This window comes from Xyrauchen texanus, chromosome 34, assembly GCF_025860055.1.
Source record: "Xyrauchen texanus isolate HMW12.3.18 chromosome 34, RBS_HiC_50CHRs, whole genome shotgun sequence".
In the NCBI taxonomy this organism is placed as follows: Eukaryota; Metazoa; Chordata; class Actinopteri; order Cypriniformes; family Catostomidae; genus Xyrauchen; species Xyrauchen texanus.
In genome coordinates, this window is record NC_068309.1 from 21,578,620 (window position 1) to 21,605,811 (window position 27,192).

The 27,192-nt window shown below is 42.1% G+C and overlaps 1 protein-coding gene across 4 annotated transcripts in view; it reads right to left on the reverse strand.

The window, feature by feature from the left end:
- Window positions 1-27,192, reverse strand: part of LOC127628214 (glutamate receptor 1-like) — a 119,430-nt gene that overhangs the window by 84,535 nt on the left and 7,703 nt on the right. For all 4 annotated transcript variants that reach the window (XR_007968619.1, XM_052104973.1, XM_052104975.1 and 1 more), the window contains exon 3: window positions 18,715-18,954. Coding sequence is in view for 3 of the 4 variants with exons in the window: in XM_052104973.1 (XP_051960933.1) it covers window positions 18,715-18,954 (240 nt within the window). In the remaining variant the exon portion in view is untranslated. The remainder of the gene's footprint in view (window positions 1-18,714; window positions 18,955-27,192) is intronic.

Here is a 27,192-nt window from a genome sequence, read left to right on the forward strand (position 1 = left end):
GCCGCCTAGATCTCTCTCTATCTTGCTGCTCCTCTCCCTCTTGTCCCTCCCTCTCCTCCCTCTCAATGTCTCTGCCACCACGAGTGTAGCCGGGGAGCCTGTGCCAGTCTGTTGGAGTTGTGGGGAGCCGAGACACATCAAAGACCGGTGGGGCCGTGGATCTGGGTCCCCAACATGCCACAGACTGCCCCCGATCAAACTGGAATGTATCTCATACCGGTAAAAATTAAGGGGTGTACATACCAAGCACTGGTGGAATATCTGGTAGTGACAGCTGTTATTCAAATGCAGGGGAAAAAGCATACAGTGGAGGCCGCAGTTAATTAAGCTGGTTAATCCACTGATTCTGGGGACCAGCTGACCTGGGTTTTAAAGGCTTCTAAAAGCGTTATGTGTGGATGGGTCCTGTAAACTAAAATCTCGGTGTGTGATTTGTTGAGGAGGCGGAGCCAGGGCAGTCTACACATGACTACACATGACCACTTCAATAATCACTTCAATGACATAGGAGGGGAATCCTCCAGCATTCCCAACCTGAGGGAGTTCCTGGAGGGGGATTTCCCTCTAGAAGAGTCATGTGACGAAATCCTTATACACGCCTTTGACCAAGTGAGAGTAATCGATGGCCAGAAACTCCAGCCTGATGTTTCCCTCACATATACATATTTTTAGATTATTAGTCCCGAGAAGCTGTCAGGAAACACTTTTCCAGGTGGCTCACCATAATTCCATGGTGGGCCACTTAGGACAAGAAAAAAAACTGCGCCGATTAATGGTCCACTTTTATTGGCTGGGCACTCGCAGGGATGTGCCAGATGGTGTGCGGCATGCCACGAATGTCAGTTGTTGAATCCACCGGCCACCCCAAGTGCACCGTTGCGACCATTACTGTTAATCGAGGCCCGCATTGAAAGAATTGGTATGGACCTTATCAGGCCATTAGAGTGGTCAGCATGCTGATATCGGATTGTGTTAGTCTTGGTAGATTACGCAATGCGATATCCGGAAGCGGTGCCTCTACGCACATCTCAGCATGCAGTGTTGCGGAGACAGTCTTCAAAATGATCTCCCAGGTGGGGATTCCGAAGGAGATCCTCACCGATCAAGGCACAACCTTTATGTCACGTACACTGCACAAACTTAATTCATTTCTGGGGATTAAATCGAATCACACCAGCTTTAAATTTGCCCACCGCAAATTGATGGGCTGGTTAAACGATTTAATCAACCCCTGAAAAATCCATCCATCCATCCATCGTCAACCGCTTATCCTGTGTACAGGGTCGCGGGGGGGCTGGAGCCTATCCCAGCTAACATTGGGCGAAAGGCGGGGGACACCCTGGACAGGTCGCCAGTCCATCGCAGGGCCACACATAGACAGACATACACTCACACTCACCTCCACATCCACATCTACGGCAATTTTTTTGGAGACACCAATTAACCTAGCCTGCATGTCTTTTGGATGGTGGGAGGAAGCCGGAGTACCCGGAGAGAACCCACGCAGACACGGGGAGAACATGCAAACTCCACACAGAAAGGCCAGGCAACCAGGGTTTGAACCCACGACCTTCTTGCTGTGAGGCGACAGTGCTAACCGCTGCACCACCGTGCCACCCCTGAAAAATATGATTTGTAGTCATTATTATTTGCAGTCAGGGAGGTCCTGCAAGCCTCCACAGGGTTTTCCCACTTCAAGCTCCTGTATAGATGTTAGCCCTGTGGGGTTGCTTGACATCAAATGTGAGGTGTGGGAGGAAGGACCTTCCCAAAGCAAAAATGTTATTCACGATGTCCTTGATCTTCAAGCAAAGCTACACACACTGGGTCTGTTGTCACACAAAAAGTTCAAGCTCAAGAGAGACAACGTTTCCAGACAGCTCCTCAGGACTCTATAATGGAGTGCCTAGCTATGGGAATTTGCAACAGAAGACAAAGTACTTGTATTACTACCCACGTCGAGCTCAATATTACTTGCCAAGTGGCAAGTAATTATTTGTCTATTATTTGCAGTCAGGGAGGTCCTGCAAGCCTCCACAGGGTTTTCCCATTTCAAGCTCCTGTATGGATGTTAGCCCTGTGGGGTGCTTGACATCATATGGGAGGCGTGGGAGGAAGGACCTTCCCAAAGCAAAAATGTAATTCACGATGTCCTTGATCTTCAAGCAAAGCTACACACACTGTGTCTGTTGTCACACAAAAATTTCAAGCTCAAGAGAGACAAAGTTTCCCGACAGCTCCTCGGGACTCTATAATGGGGTGCCCAGCTAAGGGAATTTGCAACAGAAGACAAAGTATTTGTATTACTACCCACGTCGTGCTCAATATTACTCCCTTTAAGGTTACACGGCGAGTCAGGGATCACGATTATGAGGTAAACGAATGGATAGAAGGTGAGCATGTCAAATTTACCTTACATTATGGAGAAAGGCGGTCCCCATGTCCATGGCGATGGTAGTTCTGGAAAGGGCAGAGCTCGGGCTGGAGGTGAAGGCCAGTTCAAAGCCGATCCATTCATTCCGGTCCTTGTGGAGAACACCTCTCACAGTCCCAGCTCGCGGGTGGCCTCGTTGCATTATGAATTTGCGGACCTGAACTCTCCATTTCCCAGTCATACGAACATCATACAACACCATCTCGAGACCCCACCAGGAGTGGTAGTGCATAGTCGGCCATACCGCTTGCACGAACACAAGAAAAAAGGTATTTGGGACAAATTAGAGGCAATGCTCGAGATGGGGTAATAGAAGAATCACACATCGATTAGGCCAGCCCAGTTGTTCTTGTACCTAAGAGCAGGTCTGTCCGGTTCTGTGTAGATTACCAGAAAGTCAATGCAGTGTCTAAATATGATGCATACCCAATGCCCCGAATTAATGAACTGCTCGATCGGTAGGGTGTGGCTCAATTTTATTAGAGACTGGATTTAACAAAGGGGTATTGGCAGATCTCCTTAACACCATTATCCTGAGAAAATTCAGATTACACTAATTCGTCAATCTTCCATTTGGTTTCGAGCTCCACCCTTTCCAGAACGATCATCACCATGGACATGGAGACCGCCTCTCTCCATAATTTAAGGTAAATTTTATGTGATCGGCTTCTATACAGTCCAGTGGACTGAGGCGTGCCAACAGGCTTTCACGAGAGTGAAATCTGCATTCTGTGGTCGGCCTCTTAAACATGCTCCAAACTTATCTCTCCCCTTCATTTTGCAGATGGATGCATTAGAGAGGGGGTTGGGAGCAATGCTCTCGCAGGAGGTGGAGGGGGTGGAGTGGCCTGTGCTGTACAGAAGTCGTAAGCTCACTTTGAGGGAGACTAAGTACCACACGATTGAGAAAGACTGCCTGGCCATCAAACGGGCAGTCCTAATCCTCCGCTATTACCTGCTGGGGTAGGCTTTCATCCTCTGCTCGGAAAACGCACCACTTCTCTGGCTCCACCCCATGAAGGATACAAATGTGCGGATCATTCTTTTGTACCTGGCACTTCAGCTGTTCAAATTTAAGGTGGTCCACAGGCCGGGGCAGCAGATGGTTGTGGCTGATTGCCTCTCCAGGAATGGGGAGGTTAGTAGGCTGGATGGGGCCTGGGCCTGAGTCGGGCGGTGGGGGTATATAATGAGTGGTGGTGGCATAGTGGCTAAAACACAGGGCTGTTAATCAGATGGTCACTGGTTCGAACCCCACCGCCATTGTGTCCTTGAGCAAGACACTTAACTCCAGGTTGTTCCGGGGGGATTGTCCCAGTAATAAGTGCACTGTAAGTCGCTTTGGATAAAAGCGTCTGCCAAATGCATAAATGTAAATGGGCATGTGGAGTGGGACGTAGTCATGTGTCTGTCAGTGGGGAGAGAGGAAGCAGTAAGGACCATCACCTGGTGATTGTTGTTATTAAAAACTGTGTCTCATTTCAGTGATGGCAGACACGGGCTTGAAAAGGCCAGTGGAATGCCAGAGGCAGAGAGAGTCCGAGATGCACACTCACAGAAGATAGGCTGAAAAGCTGTTTTGTTTCATTGAGTTTATGCTGACTGTTATAATTGAAGCTGTGTGTACAAAGTAAAAGACTTGCTGAAAAGCACATTTTGAGTTATAACTTGGAGAATAAAATCGCACTTATGTGAACTGCAACCCCAGCTCCCGCTTCTTTCTTACTGGAACTCTTTACATGCTTATTTTGGTGAGGCAAGGGGCTTATTTCAGAATCATAATCAGAATGAATCAGAATCCAAAGTAGCTTTATTGCAAAGGATGTTTACATATACAAGGAATTCTTCTTGGTGACAGAATCTTCCAGTGCACAAACAATACAGCAACAAGACCGAGATAATAATTAAAATAATTTAAAAAAGCCAACAGAAAATAAAAGTATATATACAGAGAGATACACTTTCCTTCCTTCAGTCAGAAAATCCTGATGGTGTGGATAACTTTTAACCAACTGATGTCAAGGTGATTGTTAAAGGATTCAAACAGGGGTATCAGCAGAGTAGCTACAGGTGTAATTCAGCACGTTAACTATTTACCTGTTCTACAACCAGAAAGTACTTTTGGTTTTCATTTTGAACAGAATTTTTATAAATTCATAATATAAACGTATTTTTGTAAAATATTTGGCATGTAAAGTGTGCTTGTGGTATCTGTATTTAAACGGCACTTGGATGTTATTGTGTTATCTAATCAATGATTTATGTTATCTAATCAATCTAATAATTTTTAAGTTTGTCTTATAGGTGCTGTAAGTGATTCTTGCCATTCTGGAACTTCCACCAGACTTAGCTGTTCATAAGCCACGACCCCTCTTTCCAAAACCCCACACTCCAAAGACCCATGCACACACAGACACAGCTGGAGACAGTGTTATTATAGCAAATGGAAGGTAGGGTTACCCGAGTGGATTTCCGTACCACCTTGAGCATTTTGTGGGAGCAGGACAAAGCATCAGCACTTATACAAGCAAGTACACAGTGACTGACAAGCCGAAAGTCTTCTGATTGGCTAAACAAAGTGTCTGACCATGACCCGCAGACACCTTTTTCGCCACTGTTTACCAAGCCAAGGGCTGTTACAGAGACAGGTGTGATATTTCATGTGAACTATTTCAATGACATCTGATGGGTCCTTTGCAAAAAAAGTTTTAGCACATCAAAATAAAGCTGATGGAAACGCACATTATCGCTAAAATGTCACAACTGTCGACATAACATTTTTCCGTTTAACTCAAGGGCATAAACTCTATGTCGATACATCAAATGTCACGAAAAACTAGTTTGGAAACACTTTTTGTGACACTACAAAAATGTAGTGTCACATGACAGAGTTTGCCCCAATCGTTAACCTGTGTTAATCATGACAACAGTATTGAAAGCCAATTTATTGTACGGGATTATGGATTGATCTTTACGGCATATAGAGCCGATCTGCAAACGTGACACTTCAAGGAGTCCCAACGCAAATATCTCCTGCACGTTGAACAAATGAATGGCCACTGTTTGCGATTAATTTAATCGCAGTATCCATCCGTTTATTTATTAAAGTTTCTTTTCCACACCATTCAAAATAATAGACGGCAGTCACGGAATTAGCCCACAAAACATAAAACATATAATTTCTGTGCACAAAGATGTTTTAAATTCTGAATAAATATCCAATACTAGGTGAAAAGCTTCAGCGTGTTTTTTTTTTTTTTTTTTTTGGAACACTTTTTGTTTTTGGAACACTTACAGCCCAATTCTATTCAATTATTGTATAGTCTACTTTTGAAAAAATGCAGGCAAATTCGGCAAAAAATTAAATAAATTATCAAACGAAAAAAGCATTAAATTAAAAAAATTCATTACCAAACGAAAAAAAAAAGACCTATATATGCTTTTTCTCAAACTTAAAAATTTGATTTACCCTGTTCTGTAGATGAATAAAGTTGGCTGAATGATGTTCTCAGAATGTTCTGCACTTTTTTCAAGTCTATAAACTATTAGAACTATTTGTCCAATGCTGAGGTTGCTTTCAGAAACTTGACTTTGAACATTTTAAAACTTTTAAATATTTTAAATCTAACCCTCTTTACCTCTGATCGCATTTACTGCTTCTTCAGAAAATATAAATTTGCATTTTGAAGCTAAAATAAATTTTATATGATAATGAAGTTGGTCATTAAAAGTTGCTGGAGAAATATGCGGGACCTAATGCAGTTGTAATGGCGATGCTTTTGATTAGATAATTGTTCAAAATATTGAATATCAGGAATGTATCATGTGTAAACCCTGATATTACACTGCATAATTATTTTTATTTTATAGCTGTGCACACAGCATATACACATCGATTGATGGTCCTTATACTGAGACAGAAAGTTTCCCCACTACTTGGTGCAGGTTGCCAGCTTGAACAGGGCCATGACGATCCGCTTTCAGGTCGGAACCGGTGCCAACCTGCGATAGGTGCAACATCAGTGCCAATAATACAGTCCTATCAGAAGGGCAACTGCTCCCTTTTGATTGTAATTCCTCCTCTTCTGATTGCTTTTAATTGTGAAATTAAAATGATAGTACCGTATACTAGCTAATTTGAATGAATTGTCTCAATAATCTCCCCATTTTACCAAAACATCGGAGGAAAAAAATTAGGGACATCTGGGAGGCGAATTAGCGATAAACACATTTCTGAATGGAAATGGCTTCAGGGCAGATTTCTTTTGCGCTAAACCAAAACTTGTGTGACAAAGGTTTTTTTTAGGCATGACCTTTTTATCAATGAAAGTTCATTTGAATGGAAATGGGCAGAAGGCTGCAAATGTCGACATTTTAGTTTTTGCATTTTCACTTTGTCGATAACAAAATAGTGTGAAAGGTGGATGGAAACTAGGCTACTGACAGTCTGTCTGTCTGTTTTGGGACAATGTGTCAAGTTGAACATAGTTAGAAATGTGAAAAAGCACGTCTCTGTTGTGCTCAGTACAGCTGTAACTGATCGTAAATGCGTGTCTGTGGAAGGATGTGCTGCCCAATAGTTGATTTGACAAAGTGTGTTGCCTGTACAGCCGGAGCATTGACAGCCCTCTACTGCTGATGGTAGGAACATAACATATTACAAAATTTACATTCAGGGGAATGTTTCATTGCATAAATGTTTTTATGCATTATTTTTCAATTAATCACACTAAATTAATGTGTTAAATCAACAGCCCTTACACACACACACACACACACACACACACACACACACAAAACCACACACATACACACACACTCTATCTATCTATCTGTCTGTCTGTCTGTCTGTTCATATATTTATTGTCTAGTGCCCTTGAAAAGAAAATTTAAATAAAAAAAAACAACATAAAAACATACCATAAGCAACACTACAATGTTACATTTAAATATGTCAACAGTCAAAAGATTTGTCAGTAATCCAAATGCTGATCAAACCCCTGTTTTAGAGTTGTGGGTGGTTACGCAGCATTTACCAACTTCAAAAGACAATCTCATTCAGTCATGCTGACTGAATTAGGTACATTCCCTGTCAGGCTTTGCCAAGGGGAATGGGATCAAAGCCTCTGCATATTTAAAACGCAGATGTGGCGCTCTAATGCAGTGCTCAGTGTTGGCTTGTGCTCTATTATGATAAGCTTCCTGGTCAATATGAAGTACGAACTTCAAAGAAACACAAATATCCTATTCATCCAAAGGCAAAAAGGCCAAACTGCCTTTAAAACAAAAACTAGATACAGACACGTATAGTATTCACACACAGCAGTGTTTGTGAGCAGCACAAAAAGAATAATACAAATTATTACTGAACAATTAGGTCAGTATACAATTCAGCTAGTGAAATGTATCGATGCAAACTAGCAAGCATGTTTAAATAGGTCAGGAAATACTTTTAAGTGCGACATAAACAATGAAACTCAAAGAAAAGCATTTCAAACAACATTAATTAACCAATTCATAAATTTTAATTAATTTGCATTTATTGTGGATGCAGGGCTGTGCTTGCAGTCATATATTTGGCTCATAATTTGAGCTGTCATCACAGTTACTTGTCTCCTACATGGAAGCTTGGTGTGAGAAAAGGTATGATTAGTTTTACTCGACTACATTCTTTCCTTTTGGTAGAATGTCAGCTATATCTACAGATCTAAGCAGATAGAAACTTTATAAATATAGAAACTGATCTTGGCCCACTGAATTCTATTAGCATAATGCATTAACAGTGCATATAATTAACTTTAAAAATATATGGACAGTAGTGAACTTACAAAGAGAGACTTGGGTGCAGTTTTCCATATAAAAATCCTACTATCTGTGGAATATTTAACTATTCTCTTCTTTTCACTGGTGTCAGTGTTAGAAGTCATTTTAATGTTATTGGTAACACTTTACAATGATGTTGTATGTGTTAACATTAGCTAACAACAGAACGAAAGCGAGCTGAGTGCGAAGCATGTTGAGTTTCATGTGCTCACCTCCAGAGGTGGGTAGTAACGTGCTACACTTACTCTGTTACATTTACTTGAGTAAATTATTGGGAACAAATTACTTTTAGAGTAGGTTTAATGAGTAAAATGAGTACCTTAAATTGACAGTGGGTGGCGTTCCTGTCATTACATTACTGGGTTTAATTTTAATGAATGTATAATTTAGTGACGGAATATTGAATGGGACTTTTACGAAAGCGGAAGTTCACACAAATGCGCATGCTGTCACTCAAGCTGAGTCCATCACTGCTGCAGCACCATGCTCTGAAGTGAAACACTTTCTTCACTCTGCACAGTAAAAATAATAGTTTCGACATGCAATGCCTTCATTTAACACCAAGACAAGCGGATATTTCAAGATTAAAATTGCAGCTCCAATTTAAGGCAACAAGTTGAGGTAAATTTTGGCTCTAATGATAACACAGGCTTTTCTGTGATATGGTGATAGTAATTTTCAGGGTGATTCTGTAAATATGTGCTCTTGTGACATCAGTTTTTAAGTGTACATTTTTAAATCTGCAGCAATATATCAGTGCGCATTGTCCCGCATCCCGCATGGCATAAGCAGTATTTGTACATTTAACCCACGCAACTATGGCAGCTACTTCGGGCTGATTAACTGTTTAAATCCATGTAAACATCTATGTTGTGTAAATGCCAGTGGCCGTAAATTATATTTTAATTATACACACACACACACACACTAATAAAATAAATAAACAAATAAAATTTCTATTAATAATAATCACACATCCATTAATGACATTTATCCACCCCATTTCTCCACAAACAAGTTAAACTTCCCCATTCTTCTAAATAACCCTTCTTCAAAGGCAGCCACGCTTCCCATCTCCGAGCACCACTCCTGCAATTAGGAGCTCCAGACGACCTTCAACCCCTTAAAATAATCTGTTTGGCGATCATGACACTGGTTAAGACCCAACTCTTTACGCATCTATTTTAAATATTGATGACTGCCCCATTGCCTAAAATACAGAGTCTGGGGCAAAATGATACCAGAGTGCCTAATACATCACTCATCATACTCTGAACCTTCAACCAAAACTCCTGGATCTTAACACACCACTAAAAGACATGGGTTATGTCTCCATCCTCTGACTGGCATCGCCAGCAGGTTGGTGTGTTTATAAGACCAAGCCTATACAATCTAGAGAGGGTCCAATAGAACTGATGTAAAATCTTGAATTGCGTAAGGCGCACTCTTGCATTTCTAGATGCAGACTTGATATTTTTAGAATATTAGCCCACTCTCCCTCATCCAATTCCAAGTTTAAATCTTTCTCCCACAATCTATTGATAGAGGTTGAAGCTCCATCCCCCAGACTCTGAATTAGAATGGAGTAATACACTGATGCCTCGTGACCTTTTCCAAAAGCAGTATTCAACCCTCCCATAGTATCTGTCACATTAGGGGGGTGTATGTTATTCCCAAACATAGTACAGAGCAAGTGGCACAGCTGTAAATACCTAAAAAACTGAGATCTGGGGATCCCAAAATGTTGAACCTGAGTGGGATCAAAGGATATCAACACACTACTCTCATATAGGTCACCGAGTGTAGTAACCCCCCTCACAATCCACTCTGATCAGCAGAAAGGGCACTTATTAATACATCATTTGGGGTTCAGCCATAAGCTCAAGGCAACATTTAGATAAATATCTGAATTAAACACTTTGGACACTTTTGTCCATACCAAGTGCCAGGGAGGTGCTCTCTCAGCTGGAAGAGATGAATGAGCCAAATGTCAAATAATGCCCCTGCATGCCATGGCTCTCCTGCAAGTTCACCAAGCCAAGCCACTCAAAGATCTGCACCTGGGTAGTTCCGACCCCGACGTGCTGCAGGAACTCTGCCACCGACCTCGCTCTCAGAGCCACGAAGGTCACAGTGCAGGCACTTGGGCGGGCGATGGCCACACTCATGGTCCAGGAGCGTCACCTCTGGCTGAACATGGTCAAGATGCATGACGTTGACAAGGCACGCTTTCTCAACGCCCCCGTCTCCCAGCTCGGCCTCTTCGGCGACACCGTCGAGAACTACCTAGGACCATCCGACTCGGTTGCGTGATTCAGTTTGCCCTGCTCCTGCCTCGTTTCAGCGGTGTTCGCTCCACTTCCATGTGAAAGCCAGTTCCTTACAAGCAGAGATCACGACCCTGCTCTTCAAGGATGCTATAAAGCCTGTCCCTCCAGCCGAGATGGAGAAGGGTTTCTACAGCCCTTACTTCATCGTACCCAAAAAAAGCGGCGGGTTGCGTCCAATCTTGGACCTGCGAGTTCTCAACCGGGCCTTACACAGACTCTCGTTCAAAATGCTCACGCAGAAACAGATTCATACCTGCGTTCGACAGCTAGATTGGTTTGCGGCGGTAGACCTGAAGGATGCGTACTTCCACGTCTCCATTCTGCCTCGACACCAACCCTTCTAACAGTTCACGTACGACGGCCAGGTGTATCAGTACAAGGTCCTCCCCTTCAGCCTGTCCCTGTCTCCTCGTGTCTTCACAAAGATTGCAGAGGCAGCTCTTGCCCCGCTAAGGGAAGTGGGCATCCGCATACTCAACTACCTCGACGACTGGCTCATCCTGGGTACTGTGCACTCACAGGGACCAGGTGCTCAGGCACCTCAGCCGTCTAGGGCTTCAGGTCAACTGGGAAAAGAGTAAGCTCGTCCCGGTTCAGAGCATTTCTTTTCTCAGCATGGAGTTAGACTCAGTCTCAATGACAGCATGTCTCACCAACGAGCTTGCTCAGTCAGTGCTCAGGTGCCTCGCTCTCTTCAAGCCCGGCACAGCGGTTCCTCTAAAACAATTCCAGAGGCTCCTGGGGCATATGGCCTCCTCAGCCGTAATCGCGCCACTCGAGTTGATGCATATGAGACCGCTTCAGCACTGGCTACAGACTCGAGTCCCGAGATGGGCATGGATTGGTGGATCGCCACGGCATATACCGTGTGACAATCACCCCTTCTTGCCATCAGACTTTCAATCCTTGGAAAGACCTCTGCTTTCTGTGGACCGGAGTCCCCTGGCCGCAGGGTGTCCAGATGTGTCGTGGTGACCACAGACACCTCTTGACAGAGTTGGGGCACCGTGTGCAACAGGCACATCAGCATTGGCACATCAACTGCCTAGAGTTGTTGGTTGTATCTCTTGCCCTACGGGTTAGTGGGTTTCTCCCACTAATCCGGGGCAAGCACATCTTGATCCATTCAGACAGCACCGTGATGGTAGCATGCATAAATCAACAAGGCGGCGTGCACTCTCGTCATATGTCACCATCTCCTCCTTTGGAGTCAGCTGCGACTCAGGTCACTGCGCGCCACTCACATCACTGGCAACCGCAACACAACAGTGGATGAGCTGTCGCAGCAGGTTTCGCCCAGCGGAGAGTGGAGGCTCCACCCCCAGGTGGTCCAGCTGATATGGGACCAATTCGACAAGGCAGAGATAGATCTCTTTGCCTCCCAAGACAACTCCCACTGCCCGCTCTGGTACTCCCTGAAAGGAGCTCCTTTCGGGACAGACGCGCTGGCACACAGCTGGCCCCGGGGGCTGTGCAAGTACGCATTTCCCCCAGTGAGACCGGTGCTGTGCAAGATCAGGGAGGATGAGGAACAGGTCATCCTGGTGGCCCCTTACTGGCCCACCCGTGCCTGGTTCTCAGATCTTACCCTCCTTGCGACAGCACCTCCCTGGAAAATTCCCTTCTTTCTCAGGGATGCGGCACCCTCTGGCACCCGCACCCAGACCTCTGAACCTCCAAATCTGGACCCTGGACAGGATGCGGAAGATCTAGAGGATCTACAACCTGCAGTCGTAGACACGATCAACCAAGCCAGAGTTCCCTCCACCAGGAAGTGGCCCTAAAGTGGCATTTGTTCGCGAATTGGTGTTCTTCTCGAGCCGAAGACCATTCATTCCTGCAGGAGAGCCTGGAGGGGAGGCTGTCCCCCTCCACCTTGAAGGTGTATGTAGCTGCTGTCGCAGCCCACCATGACGCAGTAGATGGCAAGTCCCTAGGTAAGCACGACTTGATTATCAGGTTCCTGAAAGGCACCCAGAGACTGAACCCTTCCCGGCCTAGCCTGTTCCCCACCTGGGATCTCTCTGTGGTCCTCTCGGGCCTTCAGAGACCCCCCTTCGAGTCGCTTGATTCAGTTGAGCTCAAGGTCCTCTCCCTGAAGATGGCCCTCCTGATCGCGTTAGCCTCCATCAAGAGGGTTGGGGACCTGAATGCGTTCTCTGTCTGCGACACCTGCCTGGAGTTCGGTCCGGCACATTCTCACGTTATCCTGAGGCCGCAACCGGGCAACCAGGTCATGAGCCTGCAAGCAAGCTGCCCCGTGTGGAGGCAGACCCAGCCTTCCCGTTGCTGTGTCCGGTACATACTTTTCATATCTATTTGGACTGCATGCAGCGCTCTAGATGTTCTGAGCAGCTCTTTGTCTGCTTTAGCGGACGGCAGAAAGGGAACGCCATCTCCAAAAAGAGGTTCGCTCACTGGGTCGTTGATGCTATTTCCTTAGCTTATCACACCCAGGCTGTGCCCGCCCCCTTGCGGATTCGACCACATCCTACGAGAAGCGTGGTATCCTTGTGTGCACTGGCCCATGGCACCTCCTTAGCAGACATCTGCAGAGCAGCGGGCTGGGCAACACCCAATACCTTTGCCAAATTTTAAAATCTCAGGGTTGAGTCGGTCTCGTCCCTTGTTTTGTCTGGTCCGAACCGGTAGAACTCGGTAACGCGGCACAACCGAACAGGTGTTCAGCTTGCACACAGCGCCCTTCACCAAGTTGATCCAGTGCACCTTCTATCCCAGGTTTCCACGTCGCTCCCTGGATGTTCTCCTCCATAGCCTTCTGGCCGGCGAATTCAGCAGAACAATTTGCGGCCAGATCCACTACGAGTCACAGGTGCTCTGTACTGGGGTTGGGCTCCACGGGCTTAGTTCCCTTTTCAGGCAAACTCCCTGTGATGTATTTCCCGTGGTACGGTCCCCCTGTCAGCAGACCCCACTGCCCCGGTCGCCGTGCTTGTAGAGTCCCCCCTCATTAGGCTGGACCTACCACCACGCCATTTCCCAAGTACGGCTTCACAACCCTCATGGTGTATTTGCCACACGTTACCTCCCCCTAGACTGGCCAGGATGTGGCCTCCGCAGGGTCTTTTTTCCCCCTGAAAGAATAGGACAGGGAAAGACCGCCTTCCCCGATGCATTTCATAGGGTTAAGATAGCCCCAGCCGCTTCACATCCTATGTGAGAGACATAGAGAGAGAAAAGGCGTGGGCTGCCGGGCTTGCTCCCATGCTAATCATGTAGCGCCTGTTCCCCCCCCTCAGGGGTGCGGGGAACCTAAGGTATATATGTGACACCTCTTTGGGGGCGTTGGGGAGGGCTACATGCAGCCTTCACAGTTGCCTCTAGCAAGCAGTAGCCTGCATGCACCTGTCTCGGCAGTTCACGTAACACGGTTAGTGCATGCCGTTTTTATATGGGACCCCTTGTGTCACTTCATTCGACACAACATTAAGTGAGTGACAGATGTGGAATGTCATGGTTACTGTTGTAACCTCCGTTCCCTGAGGGAAGGAACGAGACATTGTGTCCCTCCTGCCACAGCACTAGACCTACCACTGTAAATGGCCATACCTTATTTCCGGCTCCTCAGTGCAAAATCCTGACTGGCACTCACTGCCCCCCTTCCCTTACACCCTTATGTCCGGGGCGGGGCAAATTCAAATGCAAATTCTGTCTGCCAACTTGACATTGGCCTTTTCTCAGGTTCAGAGGTATGTTTGGCATCCCAGGAAGACCCCTTGTGTCACTTCATTCGATACAACGTCTCGTTCCTTCCCTCGGGGAACGGAGGTTACAACAGTAACTATGACATATTCTTTATTGTGATAAATATCAATATTGTTTTATCACTCAGCCCTAAAGCATGGGAGCAAGCCCGGCAGCCACGCCTTTTCTCTCTCTATGTCTCTCACATAGGATGTGAAGTGGCTGGGCTATCTTAACCCTATGAAATGCATCGGGGAAGGCAGTCTTTCCCGGTCCTATTCTTTCAGGGGGAAAAAAGACCCTGCGGAGGCCACATCCTGGCCAGTCTAGGGGGAGGTAACGTGAGAGAGAGAGAGAGAGATAGATAGACAGACAGACAGACAGACAGACAGTCACAGAGGAGTGTTTCTGCTTACTGAGACAGCAGTGAAGTTACCGACCTGAGATGGAGCTAATGTTAATGTGTAAAACTTTATTGTAATGAAGTGCTGAATTATAATAACAAAAATCAAAATGGTCAGTTATTTCCCTTGATATTTTAAAATGCTTATTTTAACTGCATGCCATATTTTGTATGTATTTTTATGTTTCTGAACTACTTTATAGCTGTTTTATCAGTAAATGAATACAGAGCCTTAACAGTCAACGTCACATTGGCCCCCTCATTGGAATGAAAAACAAAACTGTTATTCAAATAATTTTCAATAAATTATACACAGAAGTGAGCAACAGACTTGTCCGTGATTGATTACAATGCTCAACCATTGCAAAAACACATGTTGAATAGAAAATTGAATAGAATATTGTTGGGGTTCCCCCTTATCAAAGATCCCAATTTAACCCGCATTTACAGGAATTCGTAAAAAAACTGTGCCAGATTGCATTTATCTGCAGCCTCTGCCACACCGACACTCTTCCCTCTCCTGTCACCTGCATCTGAGCATGCCTCAGCAGCTGTGAAATTGTTTCGTGCCGGATAGCAAACCAGTTTTATCTCCCCCTGAGCAGTGCTAACCAGCAGTTAAGACAGAGAGAGAGATGGAAGCTGCGTTCTGTCCATCTCCCGTTAGTGTCACCTAGCGCTACTGCACCATTGGTGATAAGGGAGAAATTTGGAATGAGTGTAGGGATTGTCTGGGATGAGGAGAACTTGCTCTCTCTGTGCATCCTACTTGCTTCTCCAAATATCTCACCAACACAAAAAAATAATGTTTTTCAGTTTCCTTTAAAGTCCATTTTAGAGTTTTTTCCCTGCCTTGATTAACAAAGCCGGTTTTATGTTTATAGGCCCTAACTCCATTATCTGGGTCTTTTAGGCGAGCGCACATGTGCCCAGCTCATTATACTTCAACCCAGTAAACATCTGTGTGAGTTGGCAAGGACAGATTTGGGGGGTCGTGATCACTAAACTGCTGTAAGCTCCACAGATGATGCTCGTCCCATCTGTAACAGCTTTGAGATGACATCTCTGTACACCTGACAAATTATGCAGTAAACATTTTAGTGTGAGACCGGGTTATTATAGCAGTGGTTGAGCACTACACCTCCTCAAAACACAGCACCTCCCCATAAACACCTTTTTTGCATATCTATTAAAGGAATAATTCACCCAAAAATGAAAATGATGTCCTTATTTACTCACTGCATGGTGTTCTATGGAACACCAGAGTAGAATTGAAGTAGAATGAAAAAATCTTTATATAGCTATTTCCATACAATTACAGTTCATAGTAGCAATATCTTCTAAGCTCCTGATAGGACAAAAATAAAACACCATAAAAACATCATATAAGTTAACATAAACTTAGTCCATATGACAAATGTGGTCTGCTCCTCACACAAAGCTTCACACAATGTGTCATATGGCTTCAGAAGACTTAGAATGCAAGTCATGTGAACCACTTTTATGGTGCTTTTTTGTCCTTTTTGGAGCTTGACAGACACTATTGTTGTATGGAAAGTTTTGTGTTCCATGGAATCATAGCATACAGGTTTGGAACAACCTGCGGGTTAGTAAACAATGACAGGATTTTAATTATAAATATATATATATATAGAGAGAGAGAGAGAGAGAGAGAGAGAGAGAGAGAGAGAGAGAATTAATAAAACAGGCATTCTGACATAAGGTCTTCTGAAAACCAACAGATTTTATGGCAGCACAGAGACTGTGAAGAGTTATGATTAAGCCTGCCATGTTCTTGCTTTACCTGTGAACTGTGGGTTTAATGTGCAAATAGAAGTGATACATTATGACATAAACATTTCACGCACAAGCTCACACACACACACACACACACACACACACACACATACACACACACACAGACACAGTAGTTACTTGGTTTAAAATAACCCAGCGACTGAGTATTGCTGTATCCAAGCAACAAGAGAGCAGCATGAGTTTTTTTAGATTGTTGTATTTGTGTGTATGAAGCACTCAGTGATCTTGTGTTCCTAGTTCAGTTAAAGCAAACATCCATACGATATGTTAATCAATAAAAACGTTCCTTGCTCTGCCTGTTTCTTGAATACTGCTTAATTTCCTTTGAGCTAAAAAACGTAATTTCTTTGACGCTATTGTCACCAGATGGACTTCACTGTCACAATCACTGTTTTCAAAACAGATTTCAGAAAACTTCCCAGCTTTCTATTGGTTGTACAAACAGATTGTCCCGCCCCAAATTCACACTATTGGTCAAGCCAATGTTGCTGTGTCAGGCTGGACAGACCACTCACACAAACAGAAAATATTTTATAGCTTCACAGCGTCACAGCGTTACACTTCTAGGTTAAATCAACCTAGAACCTACAAATGGTTTACTTATAGTTTTCTCTGTATATTAAGCTGAGATATGAGCAAGAATGTTGACATCAAAAAATTATGCACATCAGCCTTTTGCAGAGAAACGCAGAACATGTGTTGTAGACAAACATTGTTTGTCTTTTTCGAATGCTTTGATTTGCCTTTCTTTTCATGTCTTAGTGCAGTAATGATTTTGGTGTTATTCTCTGATGACAACATGACAGTTTGATAATGATTGGATCTGGCAAATATGACAGAGTGCCACACACGTGTCTCCACTTACAAGAGAAATATGATATGCGGCCAGAGCTCATCCATGCGCAACTCAGAAATCAAGCTCTTTCACTGAGCTGCAAAAAGATTATCAGAACATTCCTGCGGGTATCAGGGAGCCATAAGTAAAATTACTATACCACAGGCAGTGGGAATATCAAAGCATAACCATATTACAAACCAAGCAGAGCACCTCAACAGGATTAAATGAAATCACCACGTTTTTCACATGAGAAAGCTTTCACATCAATATCCTCCAAAGCCCCAAAATCATAGACCGCTAAATTATCCACAGTTTATCTTCATGACATCTTGAACAACCGCACAGGCTATTGCAACATTTTATCATGGCTGCATCTGCAGAGGCAATGCATATAAACAGGAAAATAACATTAGAATGAAATATTTACCTCATCCTGAAAAAGTTTTAAAGACCCAATTAAATAAAATGAAAGTTGAGAGACTGTTCATCTACACTCACTGAGCACTTTATTAGGAACACTATGGTCCTAAAAAAGTACCTGACGTGGTCTTCTGCTGTTGTAGCCCATCCACCTCAAGGTTCAATATTCTGCTCACTACAATTGTACAGAGTTACCGCAGCCTTTCTGTCAGCTCAAACCAGTCTGGCCATTCTCCATTGACCTCTCTCATCAACAAGGCATTTCTGTCTGCAGAACTGCCGTTCACTGGATGTTTTTGGCACCATTCTGAGTAAACTCTAGAGACTGTTGTGAGTGAAAATCCTAAGAGGTCAGCAGTTACAGAAATACTCAAACCAGCCCAACTGAGCACCAACAATCCATGGTTCAAATCACTGAGATCACATTTTTCCCCATTCTGATGGTTGATATGAACATTAACCGAAGCTCCTGACCAGTATCTGAATGATTTTATGCACTGCACTGCTGCCACACGATTGGCTGATTATATAATCATATGAATAAGTAGGTGTACAAGTGCTCAGTGAGTGTATATATTAGTGTGCTACTTCCAAACATTGACAAAATAAAATTTCAGCAGATATAAGCATTTTAAATGTTAAAATAGTCTTCCTCATCCAGGACAATGGAACAAAAATATGTTTTAATCATCTTGTACTACACAGATTTTTGTCCAAACAAATGCAACACCACATTCATGGCTGTAATGAAACTAAAGCCTTTTGGTTATTTTCAAAAATTAACTAACAGGAAATAGATCAACACAAGAAAAAAAAACTGTGATTTCATCAAGTGATTTCTTGTTTTTTTTTTTTCTGTGATAGCAGAAAACCTCAGTTCATAGATGCTTACCAAGTACCATTGTGATTTTGAAACATTATGTTAACAGAATAAAATACTAACCTGAGTCAGAGCTGTACATGTAGACAAACTTTGTCCACTTGTAGTGCTCAACAAGGGCAATCAGAGCATCCTGGAGCTCTGGCCTCAGCTGGATCACAAACTGGTTGTTGGTATTGATGGGGAAGCTGGGGGTGACGAAGCACACATGCAGAGCGCCGCAGAATGACATTAGCATATTCATGGTCTTCCTGTCATACAGACCAATGATGGCGTAGACTCCTTTGGAGAACTGGGAACAAACTGTGAACAGAGCAGGAGAAGAGAGGTAAGACTGCTGAATGGACATTAGGGGCCCTATTTAAGAGTGCTAGCATTATGCCTTACACAATGCCTTAAGACGTAAGTACAAATACAATGGGCATGGCCATGAAGTTTTGGTATTTTCATACTGTACAAGCATGCGCTAAGTCTAGGCGCAAGTGGGTTTGGCGAAATCGTCCATGCAATGTGCAAAAGGAGTGACCAAGTGCCATTTAGTTATGAGGTTGTTCTTTGGTTATTTAACATCTGCGTCCTATTATATAGTCCATTCCCTCAAGCACCAATGATTTAAACAAAGACAGCACATTAATTAGAAGCTGGTAGTGTAAATGGACTGTAAACAATGAATTAGAAAAATTGTAAATTAAGTTCTTCTGTGCATTAACTGCATCCTTGATGAATGTCAGGCATATTTCTATGACAGCGACATGCTCCGTTTATACCTATGGAAAATGGGATTGGATTTATATTGGATATATGCGTAAGTAATTAAATTAAGTATTTATTATTAATAATTTTCATCTACTGACCCACAAATCATGGTATAAACAGTGATTGTATCGGCGCACACTTCACTTCTACTGGTCGATCATTCATTTATTGAAACAGAAAAAATAACCCAAAAATATTTCTAAATTCAAATTACACTTCAAATGAAATGAAAGTATAATAAAAATAATGAAGTGGTCAAAAGAAATCTATTTAAATCCAAACATTTTACTCTCTCCTTGTTCCACAGACCTCTTTTGCAGTGACAAAAAATCACTCTAGGACAACTGGTGGACAATTACTAGTTAAATGAAATCATAAATACAATTGTAAATACACAATAATAATAATACATGTTAATATAAGAATAAGAATAATTGAAAAAAAATAAAATAAACCATGACCTCTAGGATGTTTAACACAAATCTCATAATATTTTGTTTCAACAAACAAATTTGAAGTTCTGCACTTTCTGAATTTGGACATTAACTTTATTACCACCTGCTGGTAAAATATACAAACTGCAAATGCATGAACTGAGTTTGGACTTTGCAGTTACGAGGTGGCATTGAAATGTCTTAGCACAATGACCAAATAGCAAATTGCGCTTTGCGCCACTTTGCATACAAAACACCCACAATTTGCAAGCCTACACCCACAGTAGTACAAACACTCACACCAACGCCCAGTTGCACTTTGCGCTGGCATGAAAAAAATTCGATAAGATGTTACAAACAGTCGGAGTGCGTAGCACTGAGCTTTGCGTTCTCATGAAAATAGAGCCCTACATTTGCATTATTCAGCATGACATCAGGTTAATTTCTACACATTTCGAATTGTTAAAAGTTTATCTGGCGACTATGTCTGCATATCATGCAGCTGAATCTGGCACCTCTAAAGGCACACATGATTTAATCATAAAATTCCTTAAGGGGGTGGGGCGGCTAAATCCCCCTCGCCTGGCTACAGTCCCAACTTAGGACCTAACTTTGGTCCTAAAAGCGCTCATGGGACCTCCCTTCGAGCCTCTTGTCTATGTTGAATTGTGTGTGTGCTTTCTCTTAAGGCTGCATTACTGCTGGCTTCGGCCACAGTACAACAGGTCAGAGATTTGCAAGCACTGTCAGTTGATAATTCATGTCTGGAGTTTGGTCTTTCAAAAACCACTGTCAAAAACAGGAAAGGCTATGTGTCTAAGGTTTTAACCACACTCTTCAGAGCACAGGTGGTTCACCATCAAGCCTTTTTTCCTCCTCCATTTAATTCGGATGAGGAACAGCCCTTGCATTTGTTATGCCCTTTGTGAGAGCTACACACATAAGTTGTGCGCACCCGCCAATTTAGACTGTCTGACCAGCTGTTTGTGTGCTATGGAGGATGTGCGAAATACATTTCTGTCTCCAAGAAAAGACTTTCTCACTGGATTGTTGATGCGATCACCCTGGCTTATGAGTTGAAGGATGAGAATTGCCCAATTGGTGTTAAATTACACTCAACTAGAGGCGTGGCCTCTTCATGGGCATGGATGAACGGTGTGTCCTTACAAAACGTATGTTTTGCAGCAGGATGGTCTTCTCCAAACAGATTTGCAAGGTTTTACAACCTAGAAGTAACATCTCTCTCATAGCAATTCATCTCTGTCTAGAGCGATTGCTATTTAATTTGCCAAACATATACCTATACCCCTCTTATTAAGTATGGACTCCCAGTCTTTTTACACAACTGCCTTCATTTAGACCGTTGTTTTTCCCAAAAGTCACAGGCACTTAATTACAAATAAACTTCCTTCCAGATTGGGTTCATGAAGGGGTTAATCCATACTATATGAACATAGTTCAAATATATTTTCTGAGTGTTCACTTCCTGGCTCACCATGTTGGCAATTCACTTTGCGGCATAATCATGTCGGTTGTCGTCCCGAGAGACTGCACCGTCATGTTTCATGTTTATTGTGTGTTGTTTGGTATCTGAGTAGGACACTGTGTGACTGTAGCTACCTTCAGCCCCATATGTCTCTTTGATGGAGGACTCCAATGAAATGCATCTATTATTCCACTACAAACTCTTCAGACAAGTTCTGTTCTCTGGTTTGTGAACAGCTATGTTGTGTTGTTGTTGTTGTTGCAGTTAATATCTCTGGTGGTCCTGTTTCGCTTGAAAGGCCCATCTCGCGCGTGCTGCGTAACTACTGTTGCTCTCTTGAAAAGAGCTCTAAAGCTCATGTGCAGACTCATGAACATGCACAGAAGAATAAGAGTCAGTAAACAATTTGACTAAATAACACATTAGATTTTGGTTTGTTTCACACCAAAAGTTAGCATATGCTTTTACGAGTCTCATGGAATAATTTATTAGAAGAATTATACTTTTGAGTCCTTTTGAAGCTTGAAGAGGTGGTCACCATCAACTGCCATTGTCTGACATCACTGAGCACAAAATCTTTTCACAATTTCTCCCTTTGTGTTAAGAAAAATAAAGAAAGTCATATGGGGTTATTACAACACATGAGTGCATAAACAATGGCTGAATTTTTATTTTTGGGTGAACTAATCCTTTAAAGATCCAACAATCGAACAAGAAGAAAAGAATATTGTTAAAAAAATAAATAAAATTAAAATTAAAAAAATACTGTCAAACTGACCATCTGTCTCTAGTAACTACTATGGTCATGGGTTTTGCTGGAATAAAGTATAACAGATCAACTTGACATAAAAAAATATGTGAAACACTCATTTAAACTCTTTCAATGTCTCCAATGAAAACACAAGTTTGACACAAGAAAGCAAGTGCTGGGCTAGTCAATTCAACGTTATATAAAATTCTGTGATGATTCCCCCCCCAAAGCACTTCCTCCTATACAAAAGCAAGACCTCAATATGTCTTGCTCTGCATTCTTCTTTGTAATTACACTGACAGTAAAACCTACACCCACCAATCATCTCTGCTCCAGCCCCCTCACTGCCAGCTAAACCCCATGTGCTTAAGGAGCACATGACAATTGTTTTTTATTGCAGTCCTCCAGGAGGGAACATGATTTATGTATTTTTGAGTCCTTTGCTCAACCAAAGCTGGGTCTTCTTCAAATAAAAAACACCAGAACATCCTGGAAACACTGTGCGCTAACTTTTCTAAAATTGAGAGAATTGAGTGTAACTTTCTCATCGCACACACCTAACCTAAATCATGGTTTTGCTGCATTCCTTTTACCTTTACTTTTTTTTAAAATTAAATAAATGTCCCTCTGGGTCACTTTACTGATGTCTTTTAAACCCTTTCCTATTATGTACATACAGAATACACAGTAAAAGTGGTAATCTGCTGTTCCCTTAAGGAGCTATTTCTAACTTAACTAACCCTTAAAATGAGTTGTGTTAGTTTAAACTAATGTATTCAGGTTGATTCAGTGATGTTAAATAATATTGTAATGTGTCAGTGATTGACTTGATTTACATTTGACATTGCTATTTGACCAAGAAGCAACATAAAGTAAACTATAGCAAGTGTAACACATGGCTCTTTTCATTTGGGTGTACTACTAAAATTATGTTAGCTGTGCATCTATATTGACTCATATGTGTAACTTATGTGTAGATGATGTGTTCTGTGTATCTCAATAAGTGTTTGACAGCGAGTTGAGTGTCATGAAATTTCAGTGTGGAAGTAATGAATCTTGATCTATATTTGTTGCATCATGTCTTTCATATATTCTTGTCACATTTTAATAGTGTTTATCCTACCATTCAGCTGATGAAAACACGATGCGTGATCATGAGGAAGGTTTACATCAAGATGTAGATTGACTTCATATGAATAAAATAGCCTGCTCCTCTCTCGCTGTTGCTTGCGTACTAGTGATTTCATGCTTACAATGACATAATATAAGAAATATTTAAGATTCCACACAATTGTGGAATCAGTGATAAGTAATTAAATAAGCAAATTTGTGACATTAGCTGTTAACTCATTCTGTAAAAAAGGACATGTTTTCTTTCTTTAAAGCACTTTCACAAGATGCTCTATGAAAATTCACATGCAGGATCATGATTATATCATAATCATCAGGTTTTTCACAAAATTTTCACTCAAGCTGTTATGCTGATAATATCATTTGTAATGAAAATAAACAATTAAAATCTGAAAAATTTCCTTAAACTTTGTAAAAGTTGTCCAAACAAAGCCTTCCACAAATATAAGATAGAAATGTACTAAAATAGCACCAATTCAAGTAACATCAATGTTTCCCAAAGTCTAAGTTTGAGTTTGACTAATTTAAATAACTAGTCTCCACATAGGTTGCATTTTCATTCCAATGGGCATTACATCTTTTAAACTCTCACCCTCCACAACATATATATATATATATATATATATATATATATATATATATATATATATATATATATATATATTCTGGGTCACCTGAGTATGTAATTATGTTTGGTGAAACACCCATGCATTTAAGGGCTAATTAAGTGACATGGATTTTTTATATTTTTAAAAACTAATTTGTCATGCCACAGGATTTAAAATAAATTGCATAGGGCCAAACGGTGATTACAAATTTTCAAAAACTTTTTATGGGGAGTGTAAAAGGCTGAGAAACCAAAATGATGACAGGAATAATTTATGATGGCCAAGGTGAAACCTGTTATAATCAGATATGTGGATTTGTACTGATAGCCAAGTCACGCTGGTTTTAGATGTGTTTTGTCAATCTGTAAACACGTCAGGCTGGGAGACCACTTAGCTGAACAGTGTAACAGTGTAATCTTAGCCAGGCTGGGAAAACCAGCTGGACTTTCTTAAACCAGCTACTTTTAGGCAAGCAAACAGATTGGTTGACATGTTGCTACCGAATGTTCCAGTACCTTGACATCAACCCCATTCTGCCGAGTTAATGACAAGCGGCAACTCCCATCGCACATTTTTGCATCAATTGAAATTTCCCTCAAATATATATTTTTACCCCAAGGACGTTTAGGGTTGGGGTTTGGGATAGGGCATACATTTAATAAGTTATGCATTCCTGTTGACTTTATTACATCATTTTACTACCCACTCTTAGTGCTACTCTGTGGACATTTCACCATACGTTCAACAACACCTTCCTATTTGGCCACTGGGTGCAGTGCTTCGAATTTCAGTATGCACTGGAAAAACTTTAAAATTCACATAGCTGAATGGAAATTTTACCAATAAAGATACCCTACAATTTAATTGACAAAAAAAAAGAAAATCTTTGATTAATTGATTTATCCATTAATTGATTTATCCAGCTCATTGATTAATCCAGTATAGGACCCAATGTCTCATCCTGAGAGTAAATACCTAGATTGTTCCAGAGATTGCAGCCAACAGGACTCATTTTGTCACATAAAAGAATCAGATTTCGTCCCCTGTGTCCTCTAAGCCCAGACACACCAAATCACATAGACATAGAACTAGAAGTGACAAAAGCTGACTCTGGTGTTGCCTCACATCACCTGCATCTGGGCCAAAAATTTGATCTTGAACACACTGCAAAGCCTAGACCCAATGGCCAACTTGCATGTAGGTTCTGCACCTGCGTGAGAAGAAATAACTCTCCATACCAGCAGGTGGCAGTAGTCCGTATTCGTCATTCAAAAAGGGAAACCGGAAGGGCTAGGACTGCGGATATACAAACCATAAACCAAGCAGCACTTGCTTATCATTTTCACAGAAATGCTCAGATGAGATGAAGATGAAAAATGAGAAGAGAATTCTGTGTGTGTGCCCTCTTGACTTCATTGTTTGCTTGCTTTCGTCACTTCCGTTTTTCTTCTCATGCACTGGTTTGCCAAGCTGAACAGCTAATCAGATTGATCTGTCTCACAGAAGGGCTCTGCTGCCGATTCAACATGCTCAATCAGCCAAAAAGCCGCAGACGGGGGTCCGACTATTACCAGTGGTGCAGAACACACTGCAAAAACAGACACTCAACGACGGCCCGACATTGGCCGATGGCGGTGGCTTGGTGTGTCATGGCCTTAAGCTTCCTGTAGTCTCAGTCTTAGCAAGATAATATACCTGGTTAGGTACATTTTTATCACTGTATCATTCCGGCCCAGCGAAGGTCAGGGAACATGTAGCCCCACAGGCACATATATCCTGAGATCACCACTTTCCACACTCTGTAAACTCAGCTGCCTCTATCTTTCCCTCTGAACTAAGTCCAGTTCCTAGCGGCTAATCAGATCAACCTAATTAGACACCTGTCATCTATAATCAACAATAAAGCACTGAAACGAACCGGTATCACAAGAGCCAAATATGAGTCTCACATTTGACAATGCCTTATTTTGAGTGTGTCTAAGGGATGAAAGTTCTTGCTATTGGCTATGCAGCTGATGTTAGTGTGGTGTTGTTACACTGTGAGCTATCGCTGGCAACAGAGAACAATTTTCTGTTGATATTAAAGCTAGCTATCACGTAAGGTAACTCATTGTCTTTTAAGGGGTAGGTCACCCCAAAATTTAATTCTGTCATAATTTACTCACCCCATGTTGTTCCAAAACAATACAACTTTTTTGAGTGAATGGTGAACATTTCCTTTTGGAACAACTTGAAGGTGAGTAACTGATGACATAGTTTTCATTTTGGTGTGAATTATCCCTTTAAGGCAACCACAGAGGTAAAAGCACTTCAGAGGTCCGTTGAAGACGTGTGAGTTCCACAGGAAAGACAAAAAAAACGCTGTTTGTTCCCAATCTCTCTCTGACGTTAGCTGTTTCAATGGGACTCTTTGGAGTCTGCCTGATTTACATGCTGTGGACATTTGGCCTGACTGCATGTCAATGTGATGAAAGGACTGATACGTGCTGAAAGGAGGACCAGTGGGCCGGATGGGACTAATGCCAGAACAGACTGACATAAAGGCTTATGATAAAGCAAGAGAGTTGTTTTTAAATAATTAATCTATGAAAGAAAAAATAATCATGTGTCCTATTGACTGTGTGTGTGTGAAGATTCAAATGATGTGACAAGCAATGTGATTATAGGGTTTTATTAAACTAGAAAGATTGAGGACAAATAGTCAATGCCATGATGACAGACATTGACTGGATATTTGAACTGTCACTGAGAGGCCAGTGAATTGCATATTACTCAGTATTCATCTTTGTAACTGACAACTCTTTTCTACATTAAATCAAAGGTGCATGCATTTCTTGAAGATTAATATTGATTAGCAATTTTTCATTTGTTCTTTCTTGTTCTGATATTCCATTTGAAAATCAATTTTGAAAAAAGCTGTGAAGACGAAGTTCTGTTTACTGTGAACATACTGTATAACAGTGATGCATTGCAAATGCAGGATGAAATGTACCATTCGAGCAATACTGCCACGCTCATATTGAGCACACTGCTACAAGGTTCATATTCCCATCTTAGCAAACGCGAAGTATACTCTATGAGGAGCTTTAGAAAATTAAACTTTTCTTTCATGGAGAACTTATAACTGAAGGGTGCAATATTTTGCTATCCAGCCTCTGCCATCTAACAATCATAATGCCTGAAATAGAAGCACATGAATGCAAACGCTTCTAGCTACACAAGATTAATTACATGCGTCACTGCTTTATGAAATGTGTCAGACCACAATTCAATGTAGGTGTTGCACTTCTCAAACTTTGACACCAGGGGCGCTCTACTGGACATTAGCATAAACTGTCAACTTCTACAGTCAGTTTTTTCTTTCAGGTCAGTTAC